The 25,127-nt window shown below is 42.8% G+C and overlaps 2 protein-coding genes across 7 annotated transcripts in view; both read left to right on the top strand.

Annotated features, from left to right (window-relative positions):
* dgkg (diacylglycerol kinase, gamma) overlaps positions 1 to 9,618 on the top strand; it is a 96,024-nt gene extending 86,406 nt beyond the window's left edge. For all 3 annotated transcript variants that reach the window (XM_072685916.1, XM_072685917.1, XM_072685915.1), the window contains 3 exons: positions 3,035 to 3,155; positions 4,024 to 4,084; positions 4,906 to 9,618. In XM_072685916.1, coding sequence (XP_072542017.1) covers positions 3,035 to 3,155; positions 4,024 to 4,084; positions 4,906 to 5,004 — 281 coding nt within the window. In that variant the 3' untranslated portion in view covers positions 5,005 to 9,618. The remainder of the gene's footprint in view (positions 1 to 3,034; positions 3,156 to 4,023; positions 4,085 to 4,905) is intronic.
* Positions 9,619 to 13,726: 4,108 nt separating this feature from the next.
* Positions 13,727 to 24,672, top strand: etv5a (ETS variant transcription factor 5a). 4 transcript variants are annotated; one of them, XM_072685914.1, is made up of 13 exons: positions 13,727 to 13,840; positions 15,496 to 15,620; positions 15,744 to 15,834; positions 16,061 to 16,108; positions 16,619 to 16,669; positions 18,562 to 18,685; positions 18,915 to 19,199; positions 19,799 to 20,085; positions 21,272 to 21,331; positions 21,463 to 21,531; positions 22,251 to 22,420; positions 22,528 to 22,629; positions 22,758 to 24,672. In XM_072685914.1, the coding sequence occupies exons 2-13, from the start codon at positions 15,573 to 15,575 to the stop codon at positions 22,986 to 22,988; spliced, it is 1,566 nt and encodes a 521-aa protein (XP_072542015.1). In that variant the 5' UTR covers positions 13,727 to 13,840; positions 15,496 to 15,572; the 3' UTR covers positions 22,989 to 24,672. The 4 variants fall into 4 exon arrangements, with proteins under 4 accessions (XP_072542015.1, XP_072542012.1, XP_072542013.1 ...); XM_072685911.1 differs by having other exon boundaries at positions 15,741 to 15,834; XM_072685912.1 differs by having other exon boundaries at positions 13,840 to 13,924; positions 15,741 to 15,834.
* The last annotated feature ends 455 nt before the right edge of the window (positions 24,673 to 25,127 follow it).

Raw genomic sequence — 25,127 nt, 5'->3', positions numbered from 1 at the left:
CAAAATTATTCATTTTCAGGGGTTATTTTAATGCTCAAAGAATACAAACTTGTCTAGGAAGTGTGCCTCGTTCCATCAATTTAGGATTATTATTTGAAAGCAATACTGTGTCATGGGATTATCATGTTATGAAGCTGTTATGAGGATATGAATCATATTGTGCCCTAAGAGTATCATTGCATGCTTATTACTGAGCTGTATTAAGATCTCTTATTGTTGGCTGTCTAAGAGCGATGTCTCGCAGTGCGGTGCATAGTATCACTACCGAGACTCTAGTCTGGCCTCTTTAATGGCACACTTTTGCGCTAATGGCTCTCAATCCTATTACTGCTTCTGGGAAAATCCCAAAGATGCAGAGTGCTGGTGGTGCGTCAGTTTAAGGACAGAACCTTTGACTTGCAGGTTCCTACTGGTGTCACCCGAGGATCTGATGTAGGGCTGAAGATATGTACTGCTCCATTAGGCTTATCGCCCTTTCCCACCGAACTGTAGGGCCCTACACCATCTAACCAATCTGTGGGGGAGGGTTCGCAAGGGCATGTCATCCAAGGCAAGGGCAGTCATGTCCTGCTATTTCAAAATGCTCTATTTTTAAGAGCTCAATAAATCCTTTATTAACTGCTCAATTTGTGCTGTCATTGTTTTTTTTTTATTACAGAATGGTTTCAAATCAGTGTTTTCCCCAGAGGACAAGAAAAAGACAGAGACTAAAATGAGCGCTTGCAGTATTTATGACTCTCTCTTACATATACTGTAAATTGTTAAAAGCTTAAAAGCACATGCATGTATGTACAAACATACCTGTCTTTTATTGTTATAATATCTGAGCTGCTCTGGTTATTATATAAAGGAAAGTAAGAGTAGGCGTATTCAGCTTGTGCTCGGTGCAGTTTAACAGTTGGTAATGTTCACCCAAAGGATTCGCTGTGTTATATGTGCCATGAAATTTGCTTTTGAAATATTTAATGACTCAGCAATGACTCACTAACTTACTTAACCCATCGATGCAATATTCAAGGCTGCATTCATTAGTTCAGAGCACAGTATCATTACCCATGAAAGCGAAGACAACTTCAACTTTCAGAATGCAGTGCAAGTGGTGGATCTGCATGAATGGACTCCACATTAGCTGTCAAAAGAATTTTTTGAAGTTTCAGCAAAATATTGTTTTTTCAGTCCTGCCTTTCGGTCATAACATCAGTCATGCTTTCACTTTTCTGTTGCTTTTTCGGATACCCTTCATGGATATGATATCATGCTACTTCTTCATAGATTTGCCAATTCCCTCCCACAAACTAGGTCTCCCCATCACAAGATGCCACCAGGGCCGAGAAGGTGAAAGCTAGCACATGCTTCCTCCAAACCACTGCTTACAAAGTTCCACTAACACAACATCATTAGAGATGAGCACACTTGGATGAGAGCACTAACTGCCAGTTGTGTTACGTCAGCTAACAAACACCTGCACTAGCTTGTGTCATACAGAATAAGGGGTGGAGTAAGATGGTGGCCAATTGTGATCTGTTAAGACCAGTTCAGTTCAGATCAGTTATAAATGGCTTTGGCATCACTGGGAAGCGAAGTTACAGTGTTCACAAGTTCGGGCCAACACTTAGACAGTTGTGCCACTTGGGTGCACTCCCACACTATTGTTTTCTTGTTGTTGTTGTTTTTTAAATTTAAGATATATTTGGAAGCAAGTCTATTGAGGAAAAACCTGAATTTTCAGTTGGCTTTTCTGATAGCCAAAACCAAAATGGCATGGGCAAGATCCTGCCTGGTCAGCATTGAGAGTCTCTGAAGCGTTATGACCCTCCTGCTCAGACTAGGCTTGCATCACCAGCCTTGCGTGAGCTGTCAGCTCTTCATGGACTCCAGAAAAAGCCAGGCAATAGTTTCCTGTTTGCTCACAAAAGCATATCAGTCTTGCGTCAGGTGACAGGGTGCGATTATTATTTTTACACTGACTGTTTACACTGTGGCGCAGAGCATTGGATTTCATTCTGCTATGTGAGCTGTGTCAGAGTTGAGTGGAATGTGTTTGTTTTGTTTCCTTTTAGAATAAATGAGAAAAAGATACCCCTTTTGGCTCATATTGGAATAGTAGAGTCTTGAATTTCAGGGCTCATCTCGAGTCAACAGTGTTGCCCAACTGTTGTTTAGACGCTTGAGATGAGTGATCGTTCTAATGACTGTATGGAGTAGATGAACCACAGTGGAGAGCATGTAACCCTATGTGTGCGAGGTGTGTGCTAATCAGCTAAACAACCACTGAGCAGTAAGGGTATACACTGATTAGCAAGGAATGTAGGTCAGGTTTTTAAAAAGGGACATGAGAGAAGGAATGACAGAGAGAAACATGCTTGACTTTTGACATACTGGTTCGTTGGCCTGTGGGTTCTGCTCATCCAGCAGAGCCAGTTATTGGTCTACATCAGTGTCATGGTCACTTATAGTCAATCACACTGTTGTTGAAAACTTCACAACGAACTGTGCAGGTATATGACGTCAATACATCTGCCCTTTACTTTTCCAAAACAGAGCCCATCTGCTGTTTATTGTTTGCTCTTTGTTTTTTTTGTTTTTTTTTTAGTTAATGAATTCCATGTTACAATTCTTCTTCTTGTACTGAGTGTAATAGTGGCTTACTTTAACCAGTTTTGGTGCTTCAAAAATTATACATTAACCCTATTGCCCATATCAGGCTACATGGAGTGTCTGTCAAATCTTACACTATTTACTGAGTTTCCACAGCACAAGTGCAATTTTCCTAGAGCTCAGGGAGACTATGTAACTCAGACCTGTGTGTGTGTGTGCATGCGTACGTGAGAGAGAGTTAATGAGTGTGTGTAAAGAGATTAAACAGTGCTTTACAAGCATGTACTAGAGCTTAGCCATGTCTTATGCTTAGCTGCTGACCTTAAGACCTTATTGCCTCTATCCAACTCTCTATGTAAAGTTTGTTTGTAACAGATTTTTCTGCCTTAGCCAAAACATGCTAGCTAGCCTTATCTCCCTCTGTTTCTCTGACTAGACCTAAGTGACCAGCTCCTTGAGGTGGTGGGCTTAGAAGGAGCCATAGAAATGGGCCAGATCTACACAGGCCTGAAGAGTGCTGGTCGACGTCTCGCCCAGTGTGCCAATGTCACCATCAGGTCAGTGTAAAACAAACAGGCTAACAAACAAATGCTCTGACCACAAGGTCAGCCTCTGTCCAGCTTATAAACCCAAGACTTTGCTCTACTGTTGTCTCCATGCTCCCTTCTGCGAACTCATTCACCTGGACAAAAGCGTCCCTTGTCCTCTTTCACGTCCGTGATGACACAACAGCAGCCCTTTTTCTGCTGAGCCCTTCAGCCAATAGCTCGGACCTTTAACCTCCCAACACTCCACTCAAGCAGCCAGTCCAGACAAACCCACATCCCCCAGCAGCTAGGCCCGATGAATAATAATGTTTGTAACACGTCTGAGCGCACACTGCCTGCTTATGCTAATTTACGTGTGGAGAAATCTGCCTCGCAGCCATTACATCAGAGGCGGGGGTTCACAAGTTCAGGTAGATTTTACTTTCCTTACTACATTAAGCATTAATAATGACCTTAACAACTAGCTTAGCAGAGAGAGGAGAGGGTGGATCTCAGGCCGCCCCACCCTTCCCCTCCCCCCGTCACCTGCCTTTCACCTAATACTTTCCAAAAGGTGAATTAAAAAGGCCATTCACCATTTGCGTTCTCCCATACAGTGTTGCTTTAATTTGGAGTGGCACAGCTGAAAAGACTAAACTAACTTTGTGGAAGAGTGTGTATGTATGGGGGCACGGGGTTGCTGAATCGTGTGTGTGTGTTGAGTTTATAGAGAGTGGGGCCCACTGTGGGAACGCACTCCTGGGAACAAAGAAAGCAGTGTGTAGAGTCATCCAGCAACGTGTTACAGAGGAGCCTCATGCCCATGTGCTGCTGCCTGCAACCTGACCCCTAACACCCTGTGTCTCTTTTTTTTTTTTTTTTCCCCTCTCTCGCATAGGACGTCCAGACTGCTGCCTATGCAGATTGATGGGGAGCCATGGATGCAGCCTCCATGCACGGTGAGGTCACTTTAAGTTCCAGTCACTGTTTCTCTCCCATTTACATGTTTATTTGTGCCCAAAAGTGAACACACTGTGCTATGGTCTTTAGGTTTTTGGAGGGTCTCTGTTCTTATAGAATTCTCATGGCATGATACTAAGTTGTACTGTCATTATTGAAAATGTACATAATTAAATATAAATACAAATCTGTTTCATGTTTAAATAAGTATGTTTTATTCAAAAGGCAAAATGCAAAACTGTGTAACGGTGGATTTATGTACGCACATTGCCCAAGCCTGCTTCTCTCGTCCCTCTCTTTTGCACAGAGCCAGGCATCTTAGCCAGGCAAGCTCCCTGTTAATTAAAACACTGTCATGTCACACCCCACCACTGACTGATTATGTCATTAAAGAGAGGAGAACATGCATAGAGGAGTCCATCTGCACTCAGCTACAGTTCAAGCCCCTGTGCTATGTATATATATATATATATATATATATATATATATATCCTTTTTTATTTTCTTCTCATTTGCCAAGCTGCTCAGAGATAAACCTCTACCTCAGTATCTATGTTGTTCCAGTTCCAGAGCCAGCTTCTCATATTATCAGAGTTTAGTAGATTATTTGGACATGTATAATGAGAACTGTCAGCATATTGGCTACATATGATGTGGAATGGTGTTGACAGGGTGATGAACTAATGTAGTGAGAGAGCCAGTTTGGCAGATGTAATCGGCTGCTCTTGCCTTGCAAAATACTGTAAAGAAAACAGTGTATTCAGTCTAAAGGCCTACACACAGGCTGATGTCCTGACTCTTTTTGTTCTGCTGCTTACAGATACGAATTACACACAAGAATCAAGTGCCCATGCTGCTGGGCCCTCCACAGAAAACACCCTTCTTCTTCCTCAAGAAGCGCAACAGAAGCCGGGACTAGACCAATCAGTCAGCCCCCCACAAAACATACACAAATCATATCTTCACCATCCTCAGCCCCTCTATCTGCTCGGGGTGGTGGAGATGGATATCTGGAAGGAGAATACGTCCAATTCTTTGGTGACTCATGGATGAGGAAAGAAGAAACTTTTAACTTTATCTTGCATGGACAACGGACTCCATCTTCCACAGTAGCCTAACATTTAAAGGCTGCAGTGACTGAATGAGCCAACTCAGTGTCTTGACCAGTTCCTGTGTATTTACATCTCTCTGATATTCCTATCACAGGCTCTGCAGCCTGCAATCTATGATCTATTCCTACCAGGACCCCCTACCAGTAGGCCACTGCCTTTGTATCACATCTCTTGAATGGGTTCATCAGACGAAACTTACTGGGAAGCAGGGAGAGAGAGGGGACGACATTAGGAGGAACAATAAACTACGGTGCTCAGGAACATCTTTAACAATGTCACCAAAGTAGGGAAAACAAAGATAGAGAGTGCTACATTTAAGGTAGACAGCTGTGCAAGTGCAAGTCGCCCTGCCATGAGTGTGTCCACAGAGTGGGAGTAGGTGGTGCACGCTGAGACGTCACTGGGCCCTTGCTTGGCCTGGCAGGACCAGGGAACAAACTTTCGTCTTGAAGGAGTCTGCTGAATAATAGATCAGTGCATGCAAAGCACTCACTCCTGTGCCTCTCCAAGGCCCCACAACACGCCACCACTTAAAGAGACGAAACAGCAAGCTCATCTATTATGAAGGGGGTTGTTTATGGCCGGTGTGCTGGTGGGGGGGGGGTAAGCTTGGGCTGACAAGCTGAGAGATGTACACCTCCAACCCTACTGTTTGCTTATAGCCTATCTGGTGTCCACCCTCAGGCTGCCAATGTCAATGGGTTACTAGTGGCTAGTGGTTTGGGTTGCTCTTGGGTTGCAGTCCACTGTTCCTCCCTCATTTACATTTTGACATGTGTCCAAAAGTGACAACACTGTACTTCATTTTGTCACTTCCAATTCTCACCAGTTCCTACGATGCTACCAGCGCAGGGAGTGTCAATATTAGCACATGCTTCCACTGAGGCGCATAACGCGCGGGAGCCAACAGATCTTTTTGAACTGCAGCTAATGCAACGTCATTGGACAGCTAAACACGCTTGGAGGAGAACACTAACTGCCAGTTCTGTTACACTAGCTAACAGACCCCCACAGAATCACGCTGAGGGATGGGTGGAGTGAGAGAGAGCCATCAGAGAGAGCAAAGCTATTTCTGCTCTCTGGAACTCCCATACATGGATGGCTGTGGCATCACCAGGGATCAAATCAATGATAGGACCAATGCTTTTGCCACTCGGGGGGATGTCAAACACACATCTTGTTTTTACAAATCACAGTGCATTATGGTCTGTGGGTTATTGGGGCAACAAAGATCTTTGTCCTTATTACATCCTCAGAGCATGATACTGAGTGGTGTTAGCAACAGAAATACAGTTTAATATTAGTGTAATTGACCTGCAACCGTAACTCACAACATATAGAGATGGAGCAAAATTGTGGACCATCTCGTGTCCCTGAGGACCGGTTTCAGAACCACTGATATTTAGACTGTTTCATTAAATGGCGGCAACATGGAGCAACATGATGAAATATTAGCACTTCTTAAATGAGGAAAATGGGTCTTATCAGTTAGAGGTAGTGTCTCAGGGCATGTGGACTAAATTGGATCCTGTCCCCTTAATGGTCCTACTCTGTGAGAGCATGCTAGTGCACGGGGATATGAATTACCATAGCATGTACTAAACCTAAATTTAACTACCTATTTCAGGCAGTATCCTTCCTATGAAACACTATTCCTAATTACAGCTTGAAAGTCCAAAGGCAAAGTGTGTTGTAAAACACCTGACAGATCCATGCAGAGAGAATCTGGTTTACTGCGTTTGTGCCAGAAGCATATGTAAATATATATTCTGAGGGCCGGACACCACATACGCTGTAAAGTAATCCTTTTTTAACCTTTCTAATGTAGCCCTCGGGGACAATATCATTGTTAGACTAAAGATGCCTATCATTATGTATATGAAAATGCAGTAGTTGTACATTCTGAGAGCCTTGTGTGTATACATATGAATGTGTGTGATGATATAACTTGTAGAGAAATGTAACATAGCAACAATGACTAGTAGTGTTATCTAATTGGTGACATGAGTAACGGACATGAGCAAATGTCACCGCTATAGATCAGCACTCTGTAATCATCAGATATATTGGCAGTGTGCTGCATACAGAGCTGAGGTGGTAGAACTACTGCAGTCTGCTTTGAAAGGACATAAGGTTGGCCATTTGCAGATCTGGGGTCAGATTCATTTTACAGCAGGTTATTTAACTTCAGATTTGAAATTTTTAAGATGATTCTAGATCAGCACTGATTGTACAGCGGAGGTTCGATCTCCTTCGAGCACGTAGAACACAATTCTCTTAATGGGGCGGGCCGGTGTGCTCTGCCTCTGGTTCCCTTTAAAGAACACCAAACCGCAGATGCTGTATAGAGGTCCTACAAAGTGCAAGTTTGTCTAGGTGACCACAATACCTGACTCCAGTACACTGGTCACTTCATATAAGTCAGCCACACTCTTAAAAATAAAGGTGCTACGAGGAGTTCTTTGAGTGATTTACCATAGAAGGACCATTTTGGTTCCTTAAAGGACTGTGTTTGTGAAAATCCTTATACAGCAGTTTAAAGGATCTTCACTCTTAACTCACACATCTATATTACAAACATGGGGCCTTTTCCACCTGTTCTTAACATGAAAGTTCTTCTTAAAGCCCACTTACAGGACTCATGTATGGGGCTCAGAGTGGTCCTGCAGACTAAGACACTGCCACTACGATCTAGAGGATTGCTGGTTCGAATCGTGGGTCATGCTGCTTGCCATCAGCAGCCGGAGTCAGGGAGAGCACAATTGGCCTTGCTCTCTCAGGGGTGTGTTGATGGCACTTCCTCCCTAGACTTTCAGTGTGATTTTGGTCAGCACAGGTTAGCTGTTGTATTGGAGTTGTTGAGTCATGCCTAAAGCGCACTTGCTGCCAAGTGGTGGAAAAGATGGCTGGCTTTACCCCTTTTTAAGCAGAAAATGGAGTAAAATTAGAAATAAAGTACATTTGTAGAAAATTGGTGAATGAGGCCCACTGATCTTTATGGAATCAAATGTGGTGGTATGTAGCACCTATATGTTAAAGAGTGTAGACTTCTCTTTTGTGGATCTCTGGTACTTCACGACAGGCGGTTTGGTTGAAAGAGTGCATGTTTACAATTTCCTTTTCATTTTACAGTTTAGAATGATTTGAAGCAGTTGTGTATATATAGATATTTGTTTATTTTATCTAAAGTTGCACCACCGCATGCCTGCTGAAGCAAAGAAGACAAAGATGTCTGCTTGAAGAGAGACCGTGCTGATTGTTGCAACCCTCTTCCAGTTTCCCCACATCAAATTCCTGGACTTTTGCTTAAGGGTCATAGCTCGCTGTATTAATTTGTTGTATTTTCCCATCATATCGGTTCGTGGCATGTTCACAGTAAAAAAAAAAGTACCTCTGTGACTGTTCTTTGTTAAGTACTCTGTGGAGAGCGATTTGGCACTAAGATAAATGTATCAGCAGGGAACTGAAATATGTCACAGACATTTCACCCACAGGAAATGTCATCCCTAATATACATCCCATTGTCACCTTCCCCGTTGCTTCTGTCAAATATAAATGACTGATGGCCTTAATCGACAAATACAGAAGAGCATTTTGCCTGGAGCGGGACACATGCAATACAAACTGAGAAGTCTGAGAAGGAAACAAAATGAATGGAAATCTTAAGAGTTCTTACTCGATTAGAATTAACCGTTGCCATTAACCTCATCCTTCTGGCCTTCACCAACTAGAAAGAGCAGGGTTCCCATCATCACCCCACTGTGCAGGAGAGGACAGTCTTGACACGTCATCAGAGGCAGACTGTCAACTTCAATGTGCAAAAATATCTCTTGCTAATCCTTAGTTATCAGTGTTCAGTGCTACTGTCCGATGTCTCTCCTTACATGAAAAGTGATGTGATAGAATCTTTAAAAAACACGAGCTCATATCGTAGATCACTGAGGAAACCGAACCTCTGAACAACATGTGGTCTTTTTACAGTAATATTCCATTAAATATCCATTCCAATAAATAGTCCACTCTGCATTGCTCTGGTTTCGACCTTGCCTGTACATTGGATGGAGGTGGCATGGTTTAGCCCAATGCAGCCCTATTTATAGTCGGGCCACGTAAACAGTATTAAATGACACAGATGCAGTAGAGCCTGTATCATCTCTCCCCATGATATTCTACATGTATGTATAAGCCCACGTCAAGTATGTGTGCTTTGTAGCAGTCCATCTGTGTGTGTGTGTGTGGGGGGGTGTCAACAAGGGTCAAGGGCACAATGCGAAACCCTGTGGACTGAGCTCCGACTAAAAAGAAAGGATTGATTGCACCTTATGCTGACCCTCTTATCCACTGTCCTCCCATCGTTCGTTAGTTGTAGGCATTCATGTCAATGGACAAAAGATTTATTGAATAAAAGAAGAGGTTGAGAACCGACTCTGATGTTGTTAATTACATAGGGGTTCTGCTGAAATGCACTTATCCACTAATGGCACCCATCCACTACTGGTTTCAGCTTCTGTTTAACCTGATTGAATTTCAATTTAATCACACAACGCACTGCTTTTATGCTGATGATGTGAGTCCCTTTTAGGGATTGTATATGTTTAGTGTTACACTAGCAGAGACTCCAGTATTTGTGTTGTTACAGATGCCATCCTGATAAAACCACTCGGGTACTCTGTTTGATGTCCTTTTGAATCAATAGTGTCACTGTTAGCCAAAGTCTTAAATATTCAGACTCTTCAGACAGACTTGCTCTGGTCATCTGGTTAAAGGTCATGTCATGGACAAAAGTGTGTATTTTCTACCTATCAAACAAGAGCATATCAGAACGGTCACTGTTCCTTTGGTCCATATCAGTGTCAAGACAAAACTTTGTATTTTCATTTTTGGAGATTTTGGGAATTTGACAACATCATGCCCTTTTACATCATGTGACAATTTCATGATGCATGGACTGATGGAAACAGTCCCAAATTACTTAAATTAAGGAATAAAGTATTGTTACATTCATTTAAGTAAAGATTGTAAAGATTGTTTTGTCCTTCTGCTGTAAAGTGAACCCTTTAGAGATGTGAGCAGTTAAATATTTCATTTGTATTAATGATGATCAAATGAAATGAATGCAGAAGTGTTTAGCCACAAGAGGCTGAGTGGAGTGCCTAGAACTACTCATTATAAGTCACTGAAATTCACAATATCTTATGAGATATTGCTTTCTGAAGCAAATCATTTACAGTATTAATAATGACAATCACAACAAACCATTCTTCCACCAAGAGCTACAGTTTGTTTTGATTGCGTTGTTGCTGCCAAGCAACTACTGACTACAGAAAGAGTTAACCTTTTAGTGGAGAGCAGTCATCTTGGTGCGTATGATGCACCCAAACAGTGCGTAACACACACTGTATGTCCGTGGACACACCTTCTAATGAATGCACAGACATGCAAACGCACACAGCTTGTCTACTCCCTGTAGAGTAGAATCACCAATAGATTAGGACTCTCTGGAGCAGATAAACATTAACCTATTGGCACCAGGCCCAATGCCAGACATGGGTTAGAGGGGTAAAAAGCCCCCCAGTATTGAGCTGTGGAGCAGAGAAACTGTGTTCTCTGGAACTGTACACTGTACAAGCATCAACAGGTCATTAAAAGCTCAATGAATTTTGTGAATGGATAAGTGTGTTAATACAGAATTCAGTGGCTGTGAGGTGGTCATAGATGTTGGTATTCCGAGTATTTTATAAGGGATTGGAACAGAGCCAATGACATTTGGCATCTTTTTTAACCATTTAATAGAAAATCCAAATTGGTTTGTGAAGAAAGTTATGAAAATTAAAGCTCATTTAATGCTCATTTAAAACTGTTTAAACCTTCATGGCTTAAAACCATTCAGAATAAGTGCTGTTGTGTTTTTTCCCTCATTTTGAATGTCATTTTTGGACATGAATGGGTTAAGAAAGTTTAACTCAGGCAACCTCTCAAAGTTTGCATGTTCATGACTCGGTACTCTAACAGGACTTGCTCTACCCTCAATAACAGAATTGCAATTTATCCTATTTGCTAGAAGCTTTAGGTTTTAAGAGACAGACGTCCATAGAGATGGCAAGACTGAGGCATTTGTGCTGTGCGCTTGCCAAAACAGTCCTTTAAGCGGCGAGGTGCTGATTATACAACACGGAGCTACACACAGGGGCGAAGGCTGGGCATCTTGGGCATGCAGAGATAATGAGGGAGGAATTATCTCTCTATGCTCTATTAATAGTCCGCAAGTCACATCTCGTCTCTCCTTGGGAGACTACCAGTGGCCTGAAGCTGTGACTTCCCTCATTCCCCTTTCATCTGCCGGCTGCATCTGCCATATTGTACCCCAAAGCTTCCAGAGATGTCATTCAGCTATGATTTTTATCGCAGATCATTTTGGTCTGTGGCTTATTTGCATTGCGAAGCTGGAGCTGCGAGACTGTAATCTGGGTTTTAGGCTTTGTAGCACATTTGCACTGAAATGCTTTCTAGTTGTGCTGCCGTTTGATCAGGCCCATCTCTCACTGCACCTGTGCACACTTCTAGTGCTGAGGTTTCCCAGCCTGAGCAGGAGGAAGCATATTCAGAACTTTCAAAACTGCCATACTAACCTGTTCCCAGGCTTACAAATGAGTCTGCTGTGCTGAAGGACACAGAGAAAGCTTCTTCCCGTATGGCTCAGAGGTCTTTCACTGACCCCTCCGAATTATGTCCGCGGGAGATGTGCCGCAGTGACACTGTAGTATGTGTCACCTCTTTGGATTTATTTAAGGAAAGAATCCGAATGGAAACACAATATGCTCTTGCCCGCCCCCTCTCACCTCCCACCACATCCGCACAGGCTCAGTGAAGTGTACTATAAAAAGTAGACCTCCACAGTAATTGTAATTGACAGGCCATTCTTCAGGGGCATCAGAGAGCCACAAAGACACCAGTAACTGTATACCTATCTCCTTTATGCTATCATTGTCCTCCCCAAATAATATGAGCTGCGTTCAAAAGCTGGCTGGATTTCACAGATTATTCTCATCCTGCTGGATGAAGGTTTCCTCTCACTCTCATTCAGAGAAGTTGCCTCGTTAAATATAGACCATAGGACGTCTGAAAGAATTACATGGGCTCCCTTTACTTAATCCCTGATCTTGCGTATCAAATTTCTTCAAACATCACAAGAGCACGGATCGCGCCTCCGCTTAGACAGCAAAGTAGCTAAATGAGGCCAGACTTGAGCCTGGATTAATGATGTTAGTATGAGATATTCATCAAATATTAGTAAATACTGCAGCTATTTTGTTTTGTGCTGCACTCATGAACAACATAGTTCACAGGTAGAGTGACGTTTTACTCCTCTTTTTATTATTTGGAACAAACTATTTATGGCCTACTGAATCGATGCGAGTTTGCCACACTTTAAGTGTCACTTGTAGAACTGAAGGTTGAAGGTTGAGGCTAGGAGTCTTTTTCCACTATTTCACTATTCCACTGTCCACTATTCATACTCTTCTCCCACCCATGAGACGACAGAGCTACAAAGACTAGTGAATTCTGCCTCTTAGTCATGTTTAAAAATCCCTGTTCTTCCATACATGAACACATATGTTTAAAGCGTCTCATGGACCTGGCTTGTAACTCACTCACTCACTCGTGCGTGTTTAGCAGCCTAAGTCAATTATGTGTTCTTCTTTTTAACTCAAAGGTATTACTAGAAAGACACCCTGTCTTCTTCTGGAAAGACTTTACATGAAATGTAGGAACAGTACTCATTACTGTGAGGATCTGATTGCAATCAGCCACGAAAACATTAGTAATGTCAGGTTCTGATGCTGGATGATTAGTTCTGGATCCCAAACACTACTCCAAAAGTCATATCATCATGCAAAGAACAACTGCCAGACTCACATTATGTCAAAAATGTTACATGTATATATATATATATATATATATATATATATATATATATATATATATATATAGGGTTTTTTTTATATATAAAATATATATATATATTGGGTTTTTTTTATTGAGCGTATTTTGGGTATCGTCAGTACGTTTTTAGTACAAAGCCAAGTTAATGAACCCAGTTCAGCTGGATTCTGACCAGTATGTAACGTTAAATTCCGCATAAAAAGCTTTGCGGCACTTCTGGTAGTTTTTTTTTAGGTTCCGGTGAAACGAATCGTGACTCTTACTAATACTATCAAGGACAACTTCACCTGCTGTTTGAAATGTCTGCCTGTGGCCCTTTAACAGCCTGTGGAAAGGGGGGAGAAACAGACGAGCTAAACGCGAATGTGAATGAAACCCAGTCATTCATAAAAGTAGGACAGACTCGAGCCGCGATTGGTCAAAGTGCATCTAATGCATAATTCATGAGCTTCTCGCAAACTATTGGCTGCTTCGTTTGAGTGACAGGAACACGCAACCAATGGCGTACGAAGGCACTTGTCTGTCGAGCCCAAGGGAAAACCCAAGCGGTCCATTTACTAAATCCCATTCAAGTTTTGTGCGTCGAGCGGAGCACATCTATTGATCAGGGAAGAAGGGACGGCGGTCTTCCTTGTGGAATATTACTCTCTGCGCTCTGAATTTCAGGACATCCAGCGTGTGCACGGCAGCGTCTGCAGGGTGAGACCGCTGTTCATTAACTCCGCATTTGCACGAATTGAGCCGAAACTGCGCGTCGCTGAAGTCGCTTCTGCTCCGCGGCGTGTAAGTTTATCATGGACTCGAAACTGCAAATCCAGCTATCTCGCTTTAGGAGAAAGCGAACGCCATTTTATCTTACACGGGCGCACTTTGGCAACCATTTTACTGCGCGAAGTTTTACTGCGATGTTATTCTCGCTGGTTTTTCTCTTAAAGACGGCGTTAAGTGAGGCTAGCGGCTGCGCGCGCGTTAGCCTGGTGTTTTCGGTGAGGTGGGTGTTTGTGGTTTTGTGAATGGAGGGCTCGGGCTTTTTCTCCTGGCGGATCAGGTTTCACTTCATTGAGAAAAACAAGGAACAAGGGGGCACGAGGGGGAGGGGTGGAAGGGGTGGAGGGGGTGGAGAGGGGTTCGGGTAGTACCCCAGTCAACATTATCACCTTTTAAACTCTGGAATATGTGATGTTTTGGCCCAGTAACCGGATATTTGGTTTGTTCTAGTTTTTATTTTGACTTCTTTTCACTCCGGTCTTAATGAGATGCTGCTGCTGCTGCTGGTAGATCTGTCTCAGTAGTTGGTCTGAACTGATTTAAGCACGGACGGGTTTTGCGTTGCTTTTGTTGCCTGTAGCCTTGAACTTGGCCGAGCTTTAGATTTGAGGGTGTAAATGTGTTGTTGGCTGGATTGTAATGGAAGTAGGATCATCTGCCAGATACACTCCATTTAATCTGGGCTCTCTTTCTGTGAACTTTCTCCGATTAGACACACTGAAAAATATGCGTCATTCTCGCTCGCGCTCTCTTCCCCTCGCTCGCGCTCCCTCTCCTTCTTTCCATTCTCTCGCGCTCTTTTCTGCGTCTCTCTCTCTCGCTCTCATTTCTCTCTCTTTTTTTTTTTTAAAGCTTTCCCTCCCTCTTTTGATGCCTCTCTCTCTCTCTCTCTCTCTCTCTCTCTCTCAGTAAATGGAGATTAAAGGATCAACACTGTTACAGTTCCTCCATTCGCGCGGTATTCTAGTCCTCATCCATGCCAGCATGACTATAGCTCAACAACAGTGCAGAAATCAGTCCTGTGTTTTTCAGCTACACACTACACAGGTCTTGGCACACACATGCTGTTCTCTGAGCTGTGGATCCCTTTAATATTGAGCCAATGGGATTGAGCAATACTGCTGTGTTCTGACTTTTAAAACTTTCAGGCTCCAGTGCCACAGGCTGTCCACCTCCTTGTTTTTTTAATTTTTTTTTGGAAGGGGTGGGGGGTTCAATCTTCATATACGTAATGCTGCTGGATTCCCACAGGATGCATCCTTTTGCATTTGCCGTGTAACTGGTTGCCCTCTTAATCGTTGGCACAGATGGTTGGCTTTGCTCTGCTCATGTAAGGTTTATGTTTGTTACTTCTTCGAAGTGTGTTTACATAGTACAGCGCACACACACACACACACACACTCCCATACGCCCTTGCTCTCAGTCACCATGGCTGTTGTAATGAACAACAAAGGAGAAGGAGAAGGAGGGGGGTGCCTGAGTCTGGAGGCGATAGATATGAAGATTGTCAGCCTGTATGCAGCAGAGTTCACTGACCGCATCTGCTAAACAGCTTTCTGACATGTAGATGTTCTTTATCTCCTTAGAGAACAGAGACGCCACAAATCAGCCATCGCTTTTAAGCGAAGACCCTGTTCTGGGAACTTTTGAAGACCCAGGTAACATGGACGGATTTTACGACCAGCAAGTACCATTTATGGTCCCACCTAATGTGAGTGCCCTCTGGATAAATATGAATCCATAGTGTGAAAGATGTGAAGTTTTTTTTTTTTGTTTGTTTTCCCCCCCATGGTTCTGATGACCCCACACTAACTAGTCTGTTCATCCTCAGCAGAAATCTCCTCGAGTGGACGAATCATGCAACAGAGCAGCCACTGACAGGAAAAGAAAGTTCGTAGACTCCGAACTTGCTCAGGACACAGAGGGTAATACAAACATTTGTGTGTTGCCATATAGAAGAACATTGTGCTTATGGTTTTTAACCGTCGTTGGTGTTTTTACTGTGGCTTCTTTATCCTATTTGATGCGTTAACTGCTGTTATTTCAGTTTTGAGAGAGTGCCCTTATTTCCCTTGAGCTGTATTTTCAATCTGAGGTTGAATTTAAGCAGTTTCTTGTGCTGAGACTGTTATCTATGTCTGTCTCCTGCAGAACTGTTCCAGGACCTCAGCCAGCTGCAAGAAATCTGGATTGCAGAGGGTAAGGTCTCTTTGATACACACCCTTTTAGACAAAGAGGAACTGCATGATGTTTTATTAAGATTGTGTATATGGGAATGGTTTTCTTTGAAATGCAATAAAGATCAGCTCTAAGCTTCAGCTAGATGCTCTGCCTGTAATGAGAGCATGCTAATCTGATCATAAACGCATTCACAATATCTATGCAGGTTTCCAACTTTCCCATTTGTAATACTTCTCAGTGTTTCGCTCTGTCCCAGCATGCAGTTCATACATTTTCGTTTGTATATTGTGGAGAGTAATGCGCTTTTATTCCCTGCTGCTGCTTGTTTTTAGCAACAAGCTAGTCATTTCTCAGTGCATGATGTCTACCTCACACTGTGCTCCTTTGCTTGCTAATGCCAGCATTTGCCCCCCCTCCCCCAAATAAACTGTGAAATTGTATTTGAAGCGCTGTTAGTTCAGCGTTCGCTTCATCACTGGTATGCATGTATTCATTCTTTATATCATATTCCCATGTCTCTGTCCACAGCCCAGGTGCCCGATGATGAACAGTTTGTCCCAGATTTCCAGTCGGATAGCCGTGAGTACCTGAGATTTATTATTTATTCTCCTTGGCGATGTACTTTGGATTGAGTCCAGAGAGGGCAAGGGAGAAACAGCTTAGCCCGAACTCCAACAGCTATTCATTATTCAGGTCTTGTTCCAATTTCTAGACAATTCTTTTGAAAGGACAAAGGACACCATATGCTAAGAAGGGTGTCAAGTGTGCAGACAGTCTTGTTGATTTGGTTTGGTTGCGGTTTCTCAGTAAGGATGTTAATGATGGATGTGCTGCTGGTTGTGTTTCCTTTTGTTCTGACCTGGGCCTGACTGATAGGTCTGCTTGGTGACATTTACATCTCGTGGATTTATCTGTATTGGGATTGGTTGCGTCAAAGAAGCAGTGATAATTGGTGAACTCTTGATGAGAAACAAATCCATGAAAAAAAAACACTCCATTCTGAGGAATAACATACTTGCCTACATGCCACTCTATTATATTAGTACAGGCTGAACTGATGCATGTCATTATCGGAAACCAGAACCTTGCCTTATTTTGAGTTTTAAGAAACTAGACAGTATAGTACTGACTGTCACATCGGGCAATCCTACCACACAGTAATGCTGTTTCAACTAAAGCTGTTGTATAAATTAAAATGAAAAGATTGCCACTATTTCTACCACCTTTTATTTGGTCACAGATGTTTATATTGGTCAGGCCTTCAAATCTGAGCTGAACTGTCTGAAAAGAGAATGCCCACCACTGGTATTGGGCATCACATGAGGCAAGCCTATAATCTGATTTCACACTTTCATGCACTCAGCCTCGCCTCTGGAATAGACTGGATTCCAGAGGGTGGAGACTTCCCCACTCTGCTACCTAAACCTGCAGCACCCACAACTGCTTAAGCTGCAGGTTCTCAGCAGTCCTCGAGCTGGGATGTTTGTTAGAGCTTGGCTACTGCTGTTGTACTGCAGTGGGGAAATACTTGAGTAATGTTCAGTGGCGCATTTTACGATTTCCTTTTTTTGACTTTCATCAGTTTGTTTTTGTCTGAAGCTGGGAGACAGGGTGTGGTGTTTTCTTGTCAGGCCTCATGTCTTGGTCTTGCTTTGCTTATCAGTGTGGTGTAACTGAAGACTGATAAGCTGCACCTTTTTTTTTTTATACAGTGACGCACATTTACAGTCAGTCTTTTGGGGTGTCTGAACAATGCGCCTGCTTTCTGCTGTGGCACATCAGGCCAGTGTGAGATTTTTCATGTGTCTGATGGTCATCCTGGCGAAAGCTTTGGGCACTTGGCAGAGATCTGACTCTTCCTATTCAGCAGAGCTGTGAGCGTCTCTGGCTGTCTGCATGTCAAACGGCACCCCACACTCTCTTATTGCCAGCATCAGCCGCGTTGGGATATCCATCTACTCTTTGATTTGATTTGAGGGAGTCTCTAATGTTAATAGTGGTGCAATGAACTTTAGCTTTCAGCACACGCATCAAGCTTTCACGTGCCCATTGTATGTGGTTTGCTAAACCCAGCACGGTCAAGTTGATTTATTTGGCCAGTGTTGCACAGTGCCTGGGGATCCAGTTTCGTTGGCCATTATGTGGCGCCGGATATGGGAGCTGATGCAGAGATCCAGCGGCTAATGGTTACAGTGTGGGGAGGAAAATCATTCACAATCATTGAATTACGACCGCTCTGATTCATGAGTATTGACTTGGCCATGATGGAAATCAGAAGGGAGTGCTTTGATTGCATGTGTTTTGCTGCACCATGGTAGTGATAGACGAAGGATGTAGCTTTTATACCTCGGAGTAAGCCGATTTAATGGTGTAGACCAAGGCACTCCATCTGAGGACCATCAGTATACTTCTGTTGATGTGTTCGATTAGACGCTCTGGTTGATTGTGCTCTGTTGTCTTGTCTTTCTCAGTGATGTTTCATGGCCCTCCACCAGCCAAGATTAAACGGGAACTGAGTCCTTCCAAAGAGCTCTCCCCCTGTAGCCAGGACCGGAGTCCCATGCCGTACGGAGAGAAGTGCCTTTACAACTACAGGTAGGCCGTGTGTGTGTGTGTGTGTGTGTGTGTGTGTGTGTGTGTGTGTGTGTGTGTGTGTGTGTGTGTGTGTGTGTGTGTGTGTGTGTGTGTGTGTGTGTGTGTGTGTGTGTGTGTGTGTGTGTGTGTGTGTGTGTGTGTGTGTGTGTGTGCTGAATTGAACAGCATGCAGATAGTTGCAGATTAGTTTTGTGATTGATTATTTCCTCTTTTTTTGTGTCTTTTTAAGTGCCTATGAAAGGAAACCCTCAGCTGGGTTCAAGCCATTGACTCCTCCCTCAACGCCTGTCTCACCATGCAGCTCCACCAACACTCCGGGGACACACTCAATGCATGAACAGACTCCTCCCCCAGTTCCTAACCCCACATTAGGCCAGAGGCCCCTTCATGGACAGCCCGCTGTAAGCAACTCTACCCACAATCAGAGGGCACTCCCACTACACAGCCAGACCCCGCCTTTTGCAGTGCCGTGTCCACCTCTAAACCATGATGCCCCCTTTAATAATGAGCATAGGTGAGTGTATTTGTATGGAATGTATATTTTAACTGTAATTTGAATACCTGTGCAGTTATTGGGTAGTGTATCATCTGCTTCATTTAACTGCACAAGAACATGGGAGTTTGTATGATGGCTGACCTTTCAGTAACGCTGAGTTTGCAGGATGGAAAAAACTGTCCTGTTGGTCACATGGATGTTGTTGTGCAGTGGCAGCTTTAGTGCATTAATCTGACCCCCGTGGGAACAGAGTGGTTGGCAGCAGACCCTGCCACCTGCAGCAGGATTCCAGGGGGCATGCCGGAGGATGTGTGGCATGTTATTGGCAGTTAGTAACGTGGAGCCAGCAACTCTAGAATGTTCGCTGTCCCTTTACATACCTTTGGTGTCACTTGACCTTAAGGTCTCATTTTACAGCTTGCATTAGCTTTCATGCACTTGTACAGTGAGCAAACCTGTAGTTTGAACTTGGCCTGTGGTGAACTATTGCTTTCTGTCTTGTTTGCTTGGAAGCTGTTTTGTTTATTTATTATGATTTTACAAAATAATTTTTTGCAGATTTTGACTTTTATATTAAATGTATGTGTTCATTTATTTTTTTCCCCCCTATTTTGAAGGTTTCAGCGGCAGCTTTCCGAACCCTGTTTGCCATTTCCACCTTCTGAGACCCAAGGAAGACCAAACTTCATTCACCAGGCACAAAGCACTTCATCCAGAGATGGACGGCCACCGTATCATCGGCAGATGTCAGAGCCACTGGTTCCTGTGCATCCTCAGGGCTTTAAACAGGAGCTGTTGGACCCTCGCTATGCTGAGCAGGGGGTGCCCAACATGGGCCCTCTTCAGGCTGCCTTCCACCCTATGGCCATCAAGCAAGAGCCAAGAGACTTCTGCTTCGATTCTGGTAAGCACTATTAATTGCCTGCTGTTTTTAAAGAGAAGAACAGAGGCCCTGTCCAGACCTAGTCTGGCAGTAATGGCTAGCTTTTCTGCAAATGGGCTAGGCAGAAGGCATGGAATCTTCTGTGTACTTGCATGAATCTGTGAGTTTTAGCAGTGCCTGGTGAGGTGCAGACAAATGTTCACACTCTTCAACCTCTTGCCTGGATAAAGCACAGTCTGACGTGGCTGCATTCTTCACACTTCCAGAGATTCCTTAAGTGGAGTGTTTTTCACCTGCGTTTGTGCTTGAAGGCCAGAAAGCATAAAGACATTTGTGAAACTTCTGTTAACCTAAAGAACTTGTGCAGCAGTTCTCACAACTTTAACTACATCTCTCTGTATTCTCTACTTGAATAGAGTGAATTAAAAAGTTCTTCACAGTACATCTGAGACTTTCTGGAACACCCACACATCCAGCTGTTCTAATGTTGACATTCACACATTTACCCCATTTCAGACTCCTACTCCTACTAAAAGTCCTACTATCTCTCTGGTTCTGTGTATTTGCTGGGCAGTGATGTAATTTCAAATCCTCTTAGCCTGCTGCCTATAAATACGCACATGGGGCCTTAGCTTGTGGTTAGTTGGGCACAGTTGCAGTGCCTTTTCATCTGTCCAGCAGCCGACCAGATGATGCATTTCCTTAATCTAAGAATGGCAGTCGCATTCACTCGTCCAATTTAAGACAGAAATCAGTAGTGACATTGTGTGCCCTTGCAGCAGAGTGGCTTGAGATTCAGAGATGGGATTCAGCAGCACCTTGTTGAGGGTCATGATTCAGGGGCGTACGGACTAATCCTGTTTTGCTGTCTCAGTAGACATGTGGCTGATATTGCATGTGCAATTGCTGCATTGATCTGGGCTTAGCTTGTGCAGCCAGATGTGTGGGCTGGGCGTTTGCAGCCCAGCTGTTGCGCCTGTGTCTGTTTCATAAGCTTCAGGTTGATTGAATCGGAACTCCTCCATATTCCTGAGCTGGTCATAAATGCACCAATTCAATATCCAGTTTATACAAACAAAGTTTCAGGAGCATGTATGAAAACATTCAATGGACATATGATTCTAGATCTATGTATTTGAGTTCCTGTATTGTATTTTATGATTTATTTATTTAACATTTAATAGTGTCATTTTGCTTTGTTTTTCAGAAGTGCCTAACTGTCAATCTTCATTTGGGAGAGCAGCTAGCTTTTACCAAAACCATGAAAGTAAGTGTATATATTTTACCACCAAAATGTTTTATGCGGTTTATTATTTACGTTCATATGTATTCTTATGTACCATTTAAATTAATAATTAATATTATTAATATAATTAAATTTTTTTTTTTTTTTTAAAGGTTTTTCATTTGACCGAGATCAGCACCTGTATTATGATGACACATGTGTGGTTCCAGAGCGGCTTGAAGGTAAAACCCCCTAATGTGCCTAAATTACTTAAGGTTGTATCTTTAAAAAAAAAAAAAAAAAAAAAAAAAAAGTGAAACCGTGAAATTAAGCTTTTTGTACACACATTCCAAGGTGGAGATTTTTCTGTGTTGTATGAACGGACAAAATAGAGCTTAATAAAAAGTCACAACCTGTGCATGTATTTGAGATTCAGCCAGAAAACCTCTTTACTCTCGATGTAGTGAACTACATAAGACATAGAACTACAATGTCTACATGCAGTAAACACATGAAAAAAGTTGACTTTTTCTATTACGAATATATCATTTAGACTTAGAATCTGTAATTCTGTGACTTGCTTAGTACAATACACAGGGAGTAGTGTGTCATTACTGTCGCCCCATATGAGGCTAGCATGCTCGTGCAAGGGTTTTGTCTGTGTGGACAGATTTTTTTTTTTTTTTTTTTAATGGCGGGAGGGTAAATCCAAATATTTGTAAATATATTTAGGCCTATGAGCCTAAAGGTGCTTCAAGGTTTGTGAGGGTGAAGAATGTAAAAAAAAAAAAACACCTTTATATCAAGTGAAGGATCTTTCAGATCTTTTCATGTGTTCTTCCCTCACAGAGTGAAGTAGAGTTCTCTTTGAATGCATATTTGGAGCAGCTAGGATGCCCTGCAGGTGCTTTCTCTTTCATGTATTTGACAGATGGTCATCTTCATTATTCTCTTCAAACAGGTAAAGTAAAGCAGGAGCCTTCTGTGTATCGGGACGGCCCACCTTACCAACGCCGTGGCTCTCTCCAGCTCTGGCAGTTTCTGGTTACCCTCCTTGATGATCCAGCGAATGGTCATTTTATTGCTTGGACAGGACGTGGAATGGAGTTCAAACTCATTGAACCAGAAGAGGTCAGTCTTATTAATACGTCATTTGACAAAGGTGGTCCACATTGTACAGATCCGTCATCTGAGGTTCGGAAATCATGTTCAATGATATCTGACTGGTTGTGTTTCAGGTGGCTCGACGTTGGGGCATTCAGAAAAATAGGCCAGCCATGAATTACGACAAACTGAGTCGTTCCCTGCGCTACTACTATGAGAAGGGAATCATGCAGAAGGTAAAGGCAGGTTCAGGTTTACTTTCCTTAAGGGTCCACTCACACTTACATAATTTGAACTATAAAAAAGGCAGAAAATGTTCAGTTTCTAACCTCCCACCCCCCCCCCCTCTCTCTCTCTCTTCTAGGTTGCTGGGGAGAGGTATGTTTACAAGTTTGTGTGCGACCCTGAGGCCCTCTTCTCCATGGCCTTTCCAGACAACCAGAGGCCCAACCTTAAGGTAGATCCTGATGGCCTGCCTGGCGTGGACGACGACACGCTACCCCTGACTCACTATGATGAGGGAGCCCCTTACTTGGTCGATGCAGGAGAGCAGAGCGTAACTGGAATGCCTTTCCCTGATGGCTATGTGTACTGACTCTCATCCCCAATACAGAACCTGAACTGCTAAGCAGACTGAAACATGTCTGTCCCCACTGCCTCAACTTCTCCTTCCCTACTGTGCATTTACAGATTAGCCCTCCCCCAAAAATAACAAAAAAATAATAATAATGAGTGAGGAGAAATCTGCAAACCACCTGGTCTCTGGTTTTAACCCATGAGAAGGTGACAGGGAAGTGAGGGGTGCCTGGACTCCTGTGGCTCGACCTGCCTTGTGGTAGATGGGTGTTGGTTGTCACAGAAGATGCGGAGCCAGGAGCCAAAGAGTGCCGAAGGCCTCACAGGTCTCTCTGTGCAGGCTGAAAAGAATTGTAGCAATTCTGTTTTGACAATCTGGATTTTTTTTTTTTTTTTTTGACAATATTAAAAGGTGTCCTAAAAATCTAAACCCAGCACTATTTATTAGCTGCCTTTTGGGCCCTGATAGTTGTGTGTTGCCTCCAAATCTAGATATCTGTAAGAATTCAAAAAGGGCTTTATTTTGCCGAGGAGAAATAAGAATAACCCATCTGTTTCTTTTTTTTTCTTCTTTCCTTTCTTTCAAGTTGTTTCGACTTGTTTAGAGAGCTGGCTTTTATACAACAGTTTTGTTCAGTTGAACGCAGGACTGCTTCAAACCTGTCAAATTCCTACAGAACTTTTTTGGGGGGGGGGGTTGGTAATTGAAGCTTTTAAGTGTTGTGGGATTGTTTTGTATCATTTTTTTTCTCTCTCTCTCTCTGCGCTAGATAACTCAATTTGTTTATCTGTAATAAAGCTAAACCAGTGGCACTCTTAAGGACACTATCAGATTACAGGGACTGTTAACCCATTTGTAATTCCGTATGCTTTCATCACTCCCTGAGGAGCTAAATTTGGTACTGTGAGGTATTAAACAATATTTAAAAGGGATGCACTAGACAACATTTCAGGAGGGTTCCCTCCTCTGACTGCGTAAAAAAACGTATTTAAGGGTCAGCGTTTGTAGTCTGTTTTGTATTATTTTTGGCTTATGTTTCTTTGGCACTCATTCATTGATCGTTTTTAAAATGCACCACGGTGGCAGGAAAGCCCAGGGCTTTGCATGCAATAAGGTGAAAACACCTTCTCCTGGACTCTTTACTGCCAGTTTAAAGTTGACAAAAGACCACTGCTTCCTTTTGCATGGTGTACTCAACTGGCAATTGTCAGCTAACATATCGCTTTATGCTGGACAAGGAAGAAATTAGTTTTCTGCTTTTTTTTTTTTTTTAATTATTTTTTTTATTTTTTTTTTTACTTTTTTTGTTTTGTTTGTTTTTTTTGGAAAAGAGGAACTTCTATAAATATATATTTTTGCAAAGTCTGCATTGGTTGGATTTTATTGTATCTGCTGTATAGTATTGCCTAAAACGTGTTTGTTTAAAAAATCTGGATGCCTGTGGTGCAGTCGTTGCAGAACCAGTGCACACTGGACACCCTTCCTGCTGGGTCAGAGGACAGCACCTTGTAATGAGATCTAATCTTATATATATATGAAGCTTTCTCATTGAACCGAGGGGCTTGTTGATCACCACCTCCACCACTCTATAAGGGTAGTCTTGCACTTGTATAGGCTTCACCTTCTTCCTTCACAACGTGTACCTTTACACTGCTAAGTTTATAATCTGTACTGGGTACAATAAACTGTCCTTTCTGCTTCACTTCCACTGGTGTCTTTCATCATTTATCTCTCACCCAGGTCTCAGCTGACTTGCTGCTGGAGACGTCACAACACTTCAAATTAGTGACAAGTCACATGCCTGCAATAGTTCATGCTTCAGCTAAAGTTTACCTCCTCCTATAAGAATGTGCAGATGTTTTTCGTTCATGCGAGGCCTGTGTACGAAGTAGACAATACCTTCTATGATGGTACTTTATGATGGTTTCAGCTATTTTAGCATGCAAAAGAAACCACAAGGGTTTTTGGGCTCCACGTTTGTACTGTATTGATTACGGAATCTAAAAGTGCGCCTCAATGTCATTAGGCCCTCCATTTTCCCAGAAGTGCTTATTCCGTCTTTACATTAAGGCTGCATGGTTGACTAATGCGTGTACCCTCATGGCCAGAAAACAACATTCCTGTATTGAGAGTGTTGGGTAACACTTTACTTGGATG

The sequence above is a fragment of the Salminus brasiliensis genome, chromosome 8, assembly GCF_030463535.1.
Source record: "Salminus brasiliensis chromosome 8, fSalBra1.hap2, whole genome shotgun sequence".
NCBI lineage: Eukaryota > Metazoa > Chordata > Actinopteri > Characiformes > Bryconidae > Salminus > Salminus brasiliensis.
The sequence above is the reverse complement of the archived record's forward strand: the minus strand, read 5'-3'. Positions and strand labels throughout refer to the sequence as shown.

Excerpts from the sequence above, each read along its gene's own strand:
- etv5a (XM_072685911.1), top strand. The coding sequence starts at position 15,573 with ATGGACGGATTTTACGACCAGCAAGTACCATTTATGGTCCCACCTAAT. Across the intron at positions 15,835-16,060 it reads ACTTGCTCAGGACACAGAGG|AACTGTTCCAGGACCTCAGC; the intron begins GTAATACAAACA and ends TGTCTCCTGCAG. Across the intron at positions 21,332-21,462 it reads CTTTTACCAAAACCATGAAA|GTTTTTCATTTGACCGAGAT; the intron begins GTAAGTGTATAT and ends TTTTTTTTAAAG.